Source organism: Neolamprologus brichardi, chromosome 9, assembly GCF_056152115.1.
Source record: "Neolamprologus brichardi isolate AB-2024 chromosome 9, ASM5615211v1, whole genome shotgun sequence".
NCBI classification, from domain to species: Eukaryota; Metazoa; Chordata; class Actinopteri; order Cichliformes; family Cichlidae; genus Neolamprologus; species Neolamprologus brichardi.
Window position 1 is genome coordinate 27614394 of NC_142112.1, and position 9586 is coordinate 27623979.

Here is a 9586-nt window from a genome sequence, read left to right on the forward strand (position 1 = left end):
TTATTTTGGGACAGTATATCCAAGTTAACAGATGACATCATGACCTATGCCATCCCTAAGGCTCCCAGGACCTTCCTACTGGGTTTGCTACCCCACGGCCCCAGCTGATACTAAGACAAGAAAGGCATGATTAGAGGATGCTCACCGGCTGCGAAGATCAGCCTCCCCTGACACCACACCTGAACCCGTTGCTCCACTCCTCCCCTGCAGCCGAGTCAAAATCCCACATCCTGCCACACCGCCTCTTTATTTTTCCTTGACTGTCTTGCCTTCATCATCGTACTACACCTCATCCAATTTAATATCGCAAATAACACAAATAAAAATGAATAAATAAACAGATAAAAGATTCACATGAACAGCAGCCTACAGAGGTTGTAGGCTGCATAATTTCCTTCAGGGATTATTAAAATATTCTGATTCTGATTCTGTTCTTGCAAATGCAAAATGTGTTTGGCACCACAGCGCATTCAGATCACAATTCTGATTGGAAAAGATGCCAGACACCATCAGATATTAAAAAAACAAAAAACAAAAAGCACTTCTTAGGAAATGCCATCCCTTTACTGCAAAGGGCAGTGACTGTTGCTCCACCCCCAGTCAAGATGATATAAAGATGAAGTGATTTGCTTTCAATTTTAACACTTCCCTTCTTTCTGCTTGCAGACCGGCTGGTGTGAAACATTCAAAACTGTAAGTATTCTACGCATCTCTACTGACTGATGGATTCACACATTCTTGATACTTTTAAATGCATATTGTGGATACAAGCTCATTTATATTCTCTCCTTTTAGAATCATGAGCAGAAACTTCTTGTCCAAAAATGATGAACTCCGCAGGGGAGACTACCTGGTGTCCAACAACAAGCAGTTCAAAGCTATATTTCAGGTGACTAATTTAAATGTTCTTAGTTCAGAAGCTCATAAAAGTCTTGTTTCCCAGTCATGCGTGTTGACAATTATCTAACATATAATTTATGGCTGCAGGGTGATGGTAACTTTGTCATCTATGGCTGGAAGCCTTTGTGGGCTTCGAACACCTGTGGATCAGATGCTGCCCGTCTGATCATGCAGGCTGACTGCAACCTGGTCCTGTACAACAAATCTAACACACCTAGGTGGAGCACAAACTCTTGCGGACCTGTCGCCAACCTGTGCCGTCTTCAACTGACCGATGACGGCAAACTGGTGGTGAACAGAGAGTGCGAAGACATCTGGAGCTCTTAAAAGTCCAAAGGCATGAAGTGATGCTTGTGTGCGACCATCCTTTGGCATAAACCTTCAGCGATGTTATTTAAGCAACATATACCAGCGCATAAACAAGCCTTTCCTTTTTCTTTCTGGTTAGCTTTGAGCAGACTCTGAATTTCTGCTCTGAATGCGCATGTTCACTGCTGTAAAACACAAAGGATTGTAACCAAGTGGCAAAAAGATAAAGAAATAAAATGAAAGGTATTTGACCAACCTCTTGTTCTGTGTGTTTATATTTCTGCCATTAAACAGTTTTTCTTAAGTATTAATATTGTTGCAAAGGTGTAGGAAGCAGTCTTAAAACTTTGAGGAGAGTAGCTGATATCAAAACTAACACAGATTTTGTAGATTCCTCCACTGACCACTGGACATTTTTTCATTTTTATTTCTTCTTCCCTGAAAGTATCTTCATGTGGTCTAGACCTGTTAGCAACTGATATTTTCCCTTGAGCCAGTTCTTTTTTTCAGTGTATTTGTCGTCTTTTGGCTCTTTTTAAAAAAAAATAAATAAATAAAAGACAGCATCTAAATTCATTATTGTGTAATTTATGTTCTAGAATCGATTCTCATATTAAAATATCGATATTTTAGTACTTTGGGGTAAATTTGTAGTTTTTCATTAACAGGAACACAGTGGAAAGAAACTATATCATTCAGATCTCTAAATTGGAAGAAACTACTTCCTCTTATGCCTTTCATAGTCATATGCGAAATACGGCTGTATAAATGTGTCGCAGCCCCTGGCCAGTGTTGCCAACTCCTCAGTAAGGAAAATCGCTATTGGATATGCTAAAAGTCTCTAGAAGTGCTAAACGACGTCATCGCCTAATTTGCATAATTGGTCATGCTAATATCATTGTAACCCACGTTGTAGGAGAGAAAAGAAGAGACATAAAGTGAGTAAAAAAACGTCCTAAATGCATTTAGAATTTATTTAGAACTACAAATTTAAATTTTTTTTTAGCGATTATTGGGTTTATTTTGTTTTTTTTATGTCACAATTCCAACCTTATTCCTTTATCTGCGCTTGGACCGGCAAAAGTGACCCGAAATAGGCACTCTGGTGGAGTTACTTTGTGTGTGTGTGTGTGTTTAAGTAGTTTTAAACCTTGTGATCCACAAAACAACATAACAGTAAAAGAAGAACTGATTGTGTTACAGTCAGTGCGGGAGCAGAGGCTTCACTCATACGCGATTCATTTGCAGTTTGGACGCATAGGTGGGAACATCTCCTGCCCTGATAGCAGCTGGGGGAGGACTATCCTCTGCCCGTGAGCGCTTTGGCACGGGCGAGGTGCCCACAGCATCACCCGCTGCTTGTTGAGAAGAGCGATACGCGCTTTCACGTCAAAAAGTTGTCATAAATAAGTCTCCAGTAACACTAGAAAAAGTCACCAGATTTGTCACTAGTCGTTTTTTAGAATAAAAGTTGCTAAGGGGCTCTGAAAACTCGCTAAATATAGTGACAAAGTCGCTAAGTTGGCAACACTGCACCTGGCGTGCGCACTCACAACAATGGCTGAGCGTAAACGAAGTCATGTGTGGACATATTTTACCTCCACAAACAGCCAAGACGCGATTTGCGATACATGTGGCAAGACAGTGAGGTGTTGTGGCAACACAACTAACCTCGTCAAACACCTCAGAGTAAATCATATCACAGAATATGATGGGCTTATGTTGAGGCGAACTGAAGAGGAGGAGAGGGACAGGTGCTGCTAGGGCGAGACAGACGTCTCTCACAGAGTCCTTTAGTGCTGCAGGCAGGCAACATGTTCAAATAGCTCACAACTTCAGGTTTTTTATTTCTATATGATTATACTGCATTATTTAGCAAGAAGAACAAGTAGTCTGATGTCCTGTAATCATTGTGAAGCTATTTTATTATATTATTATTACAATGACATAATGCAATTCTATACTGTATTATGAAATACAATGAAACATTAAGTTTTTGCACAGAGTATCGGTATTGGATCAGTATCGTCGATACCACCCTGGATTTTATTTGGTATCGGATCGGAAAGGAAATCAATGGTATCGAACATCACTAGTTCTCTAGTGATGTTCGATTCATGAACGAATCGTTCAATACTCGAGAATCACTTTACTGACTCGTGAATCATGATTCACAAGCCCAACTGACTCACTGACTCATCCCTGTTGCTGTTAGCAAACTAATTCCATTAGTAGAAATATATCTAGCTTATAATTAAAATTGTGGGGGGGGGGGGGGGGGGGGGGGGGGAACAACAGCCAGTTTCTTAACAAAAGCATTTCTGCTCTGAACTGGAAGAAAAAACCCTGAGTAGAAGCTCACATCAAGAAAATAGCTCCTCGGTTCACTTCTTCTTCTTGGTTGGCAACCAATGTTAAGGCGCATTACCGCCCCCTGGCTCACAGCTCAGTGAACATTTAGATGAGAAAATATATATTTAACACATTTAAGGAAAATACTAATAAAATACAAATAAACAAAATAAATGTTTATTAAGCAATTTTGATAGGAAATTGCTTAATTTTAGAAATGTTTTTGCTCTTTTTTGCTCTATAAAATAGTTGTTTTTTTTTAGAATCATTCATCTTAGCAGTGGGATTTACATGAAAAGAGAAACAAATTAAGTTTGAGTGAAAATGTAAATTTTTTGCACTCTCTGGTCAACTGACTCAGTGAATCAAATGACTCAAAAAACCCGATTCACTTTGGTGAGTGACTCATTAAAACTCGATTCAGTAAAAAGAATCAAATTTACCATCACTATAGTTCTCGGTGTTCGGGGCTGGGCACTCAGTTATGTACCTGGCTCATTCGTGGCGGCACCTGTTGCCAGGTTGGGCCCCTTCCGGGGGTGTTCACAGACACAAACTATATCTTCCTTGGCTGCTACCTTAACGCATATCGTGTGCTGTCGGTCTTGCGTGCTGCTCAATAACAATCAATATTTAGTATTTACTGTTACTCACACTTATCTAGGTTGTTGCTTTGATCTCTGTATTGTGTTGTTCTCTTGTTGTTTGTTTTCTTTTTTCTTGTTGATCCAACGGATTTTCTCAGTGCCTTCTCTTGCTTTCCCTCTTTCCCCTCTTTTTTCTTTCTCCCTTTCTTTCTTTCTCGTTCTCCCTGTCTGTCTAATTATCTGTCCAATTTGTAATAACTTAAAATAAAATAAATAAACAGTAATAATATAGATCAAACAAGTAGACCAATAAGGCATTGCCATATTTTCTCCACTTGAAAAAATAAATCTGTTGAGCATCTTTCCTGGCATTCAGACAACAATTCTGATTGCTAAAGTACCGAACATGACAGGAAAAAAATAAAAAATAAATAAAAAAAATAAAGGTTTAAATCATTAATATATCTGTTGAATACATTTGACATTAGCCCAGCACATGTTGTGCCCTGACACATATTTTTATTTTTCACAGTTTTTTCCTCTCAAGTAGTCCCACACAATTCAGAAACACTGTGGAAACACCATTCAAACGTTAACTGCAGGTAAGTCACTGCACTGATGGTCTCATTGTCTTTTACTTCCTGCTCCTTTATGCTCCGTCCTCATTGGTTCCCCCCGATGTTTGATTTCTCCCGCTGCATTTCGTCCCGCAGTCATGTTTGTATGTGGAGTTTATGGCTCATATCAAACTGTGTATAGACCATGTAAACAGACCAGTCTAACCCAGCTGTAGTTTTTAAGTATCAAAAACAGGTTTAAAAAAAAGAAACTGCAATAAAATGTATGTTAAGATGTTCTATAGGCAATAAGACTCTGTCCTCTACCCCATCAAAAGCATATAAGCATAAAGGTATAGACAGTCTCTGGTTGTCATGTTTTTTTTTGTTAATTACATATACGTTATAGCACGAACTGATTAAAGTGCGGATGCTGAAACCACTTGTGCACCACAGTCATTGTGAAACAAATGCTGCTTCTTTCCTGTGTTGAAGTCTTGTCTGTTGTTTCTTTGTCACACTAAAAACTAGCACACATGAGGTGTCTGACAAGCATTCACTAGGACGTCACTCGTCGTCAGAGTCCCAGAGTCTGAGTGTTTATGGTGCAGAGGAAGAACATGGACTATTATTTGCAGCTGTGAAAGGAAAGACCACAAGGTGTCGCTCTAATGCTTCTGTAGTTTATGTTAATTCAGTTTCACGTAAAAAGAAAATTACTAAATTTGAAAAAATCTCCTTTTTTCTGAATCAGTTATCGAATCCAGAGTTGTGGAATTTGTACGTGCTTTTTGGAGTTTGTACGTGCTTTGTCTCCAGGGGCCACCGTATATATTTATATATAAACATATATAAATAAAACCACGTTTGTTTGTTTTTTACATTAGTAAATCCTTTTGTGCATAATTTTATATTGTTGTTAATAATAAATTAATTAAAGAAACAAAACAACCTGAAGAGCCAGTTGGGAGCCAAGCCGAAAGCCGGTTCTCTAAAAAGAGCCGGAAATCCCATCACTATTTTATACCCACACAACTCTCTGTATCTTTTAGTTATGACAGGTTTTTTTCCCACAGGCTGTTGTGGGCAGAGAGCAACTCCCACTATCTTTTCCAAGGAAGTTCCTGGCACTGGTCATCTTGGGAATTTTGTCCTTCTATGTCCTACACAGTTAGCAGATAACATAGTCAAACATTGTTAAGCAAAGCTAAGCAGTTTTCACAAGGTCATATTGACACATGCACATACTTCATCCAAGCATGCAAAGGTTATACAAAAATCCTAGAATGAGATTCTAAACACAAATTCTGTGAAAACTAGAATTTTCCCCACTGCACACCAAACCATCAGCAAACTTGATTTTGTAAGTTTTTGTTAGATTATTTTAGATTAAGCACTCATGCTTTCACATCCATTTTTTCTGAACTTTCTACACCCAAAAGTTGCTCAACTAAATTTCTGTTTCCGATTGTTGTTGGCTAGTTTGCTTCCATGAACTGACTTACAGAAAGTGTTTCTGGGTCATGATGGGATAACTAATTAGACAGGGCTGCATATGAGAACACGAGAAACGTGACAAATATTCAGGACCAGTCATATACTGTGTGAGGCAGGTAGGATTGAGGACCCAAAATACAGACTCGCAGATAAGGCTAAACTTAATCCTCAGCTTTAATACTGGAAACCAAACCAAACAAAACTGGGAGGCATAGGAAAACTAAACAAACAGGCTGGCAGAACACAGTCTCTCCCCGACTGTTCGCTCTGCCTGTTTGAGGGAGATGCAGACACTAAATACAAGAGGGAATCAGGGCAAAGAGGAAACATCTGGGAAACACAGCTGGCAAAAATCTAACAGACGAGACAGGGGGACGCAAAACTGAACATGACGCACACCAGACAGGAGATAATTACTCAAAGTAAAACATGAAGTACGGGGAATGCACACACTGAGGCGCAGACTGATGGAATTCAAGGAACAGAGGGAGGAGAGGGAGGGTGACGGAGCAAGGGGCGAGAGGGAGACACGCACACAGATAGAAAAAAACTGGGAAAACACACAACTAGGCAAACATGAAGACAAGACGGACGCTGAGGGAAGGACACAGAGACAACACAGAGACATGAACAGGACCAAATACCAACCAAGACAACCTAAACTAGAAATATTGAATAAACTCAAGAGTGTAAGCAAACTGAACTAGGAAACATAAGATACACAGAGAACAAGACTCAAAATTCTATCAACAGAAAAAAAAGTGGCTCAACCACCCAGGTACCCTAACAGGACCATGGAAATGCTGTTTAATAGTATGTTTGTAAGGTTGTAAATAAGTGTTAGTGTTAGTATTAATGTTTTTTTATAAAAAGACAAAGCTGTACAAGAGTCATGGATAAATGTAATTACATGAATAAAGAAAATAAACTTTTCTTTATTCATTCTTTATTCTTCTCTTCTTATGGATAATAAGATTGCATTGGTTGATCACTCAGTTTAGTCAGAAAAGAACAGAAAGAAGCTTGGCCGTTGGTGTTGACACACTACTTGATCATGCCACTTCCTCTTTCATTTCTTCCTTTCCCAGTCTCAATAGGTTTTGGTCAACAGGGCTGCAAAAACGTGCTGTAAAAGAATATTCTCCTCTTTCTTTAATTATTTTGTATTTTTATGCAGATTTGTTACACTTACATGTTATAAATCATTAAATACCTTTTAATATTAGACAAAGATAACCCTTTGGGTTTTTTTAATGCCATGTGCTTGTTTTACTATAAATAAATGTCACAGTGGGATGCAAAAGTTTGGGCACCCTTGTTAATAGTCATTATTTTCCTGTATAAATCTTTGGTTGTTACAATAAAAAATGTCAGTTAAATATATCATATAGGAGACACTTAATTTCACTTGAGAAGTGAAATTAAGTTTATTGGATTTACAGAAAGTGTGCAATAATTGTTTAAACAAAATCAGGCAGGTGCATAAATTTGGCCACTGTTGTCATTTTATTGATTCCAAAACCTTTAGAACTAATTATTGGAACTCAAATTGGCTCAGTGACCCCTGACCTACATACACAGGTGAATCCAATAATGACGAAGAGTATTTAAGGGGGTCAATTGTAGGTTTCCCTCCTCTTTTAATTTTCTCTGAAGAGTAGCAACATGGGGGTCTCAAAGCAACTGTCAAATGACCTGAAGACAAAGATTGTTCACCATCATGGTTTAGGGGAAGGATACAGAAAGCTGTCTCAGAGATTTAAGCTGTCTGTTTCCACAGGTAGGAACATATTGAGAAAATGGAAGACCAAGTTAAGGCTCAAAGTGGCAGACCAAGAAAAATGGTGAGAACAGTCAGAGTCAACCCACAGACCAGCACCAAAGACCTACAATATCATCTTGCAGCAGATGGAGTCACTGTTCATCGTTCAACCATTCGGCGCACTTTACACAAAGAGATGCTGTATGTGAGAGTGATGCAGAGGTGGCTTTTTCTCCGCCCACAGCACAAACTTGAGGTATGCTAAAGCACATTTGGACAAGCCAGCTTCATTTTGGAATAAGGTGCTGTGACTGATGAAACTAAAACTGAGTTATTTGGGCACAACAAGGGGCGTTATGCATGGAGGAAAAAGAACACAGCATTCCAAGAAAAACACCTGCTACCTACAGTAACATATGGTGGTGGTTCCATCATGCTGTGGGGCTGTGTGGCCAGTGCAGGGACTGGGAATCTTGTCAAAGTTGAGGGACACATGGATTCTGTCACGGTCCTGGGTCGGATCGACCCAGCATTTTGAGTTCCTTATATTTTGGTTTATTTTTGAATGATTGATTGTTCTTTATGTTTCTCTGGTGCTTTGTTGGTTTTTTTATTATGGATCTGTGTTTCAGTTATTCTGGTATGTTTCTGCATTATGACTAAGGTTCGGGTTGTATTTTGTTATTATTGCCGTTTTAGTTCAACAGCGTCAAGTCTGCCTCTCTCTGTCTAGACCGGGTCTTAGTTAAGTGTGTTTTGTTTCCTATTTTACTTTGAAGGTTCATGTTCCTGTCTGATGTCAGTGTTCCAGCTTTGCGCTCCCCGTCTCGTTAGGTCTTATTCCTCCCAGCTGTGTTTCCCTTCTGTCTCTAATTCCTTGATGACTCCCTCAGTGTATTTAAGCCCAGTGTGTCTTTGTGCCGGTGTCCCGTCGTTAACGGCTGTTCACCCTCACGTTTTCTGTGTGTTCCGGCTGCCTGTCTGCTTGCTTAGTTTATTTCTGTATCCTCAGTTTAGTTTCTGTTTCTCCAGCAATAAAGCTGAGGTTTTGAGCTACAATTCCGTGTTTGAGTCTTGCACCTGGACCCACATCTCCACCTACCCGCACACAGAGCCTTAACAGATTCCACTCAGTATCAGCAGATTTTGGAGACCAATGTCCAGGAATCGGTGACAAAGCTGAAGCTGCACCGGGGCTGGATCTTTCAACAAGACAACGACCCGAAACCCTGCTCAAAATCCACTAAGGCATTCATGCAGAGGAACACAACGTTCTGGAACGGCCATCTCAGCCCAGACCTGAATATTATTGAAAATCTGTGGTGCGAGTTAAAGAGAGCTGTCCATGCTCGGAAGCCATCAACCTGAATGAACTAGAGATGTTTTGTAAAGAGGAATGGTCCAAAATACCTTCAACCACAATCCAGACTCTCATTGGGACCTACAGGAAGCGTTTAGAGGCTGTAATTTCTGAAAAAGGCGGACCTACTAAATATTGATTTCATTTTTTTTTTGTGGTTCCCAAATTTATGCACCTGCCTGATTTTATTTAAACAATTATTGCACACTTTCTGTAAATCCAATAAGCTTAATTTCACTTCTTAAATATCACTGTGTGTCTC

At 39.5% G+C, this 9586-nt stretch overlaps 1 protein-coding gene across 1 annotated transcript; it reads left to right on the plus strand.

Moving 5' to 3' along the window:
* Positions 1-588: 588 nt before the first annotated feature.
* LOC102784551 (B-type lectin plumieribetin-like) lies at positions 589-1464 on the plus strand. Its single transcript, XM_035909651.2, has 3 exons — positions 589-693; positions 796-889; positions 988-1464. Exons 2-3 carry the CDS (start codon positions 800-802, stop codon positions 1225-1227), a joined length of 330 nt encoding a protein of 109 aa, XP_035765544.2. The 5' UTR covers positions 589-693; positions 796-799; the 3' UTR covers positions 1228-1464.
* Positions 1465-9586: the final 8122 nt, after the last annotated feature.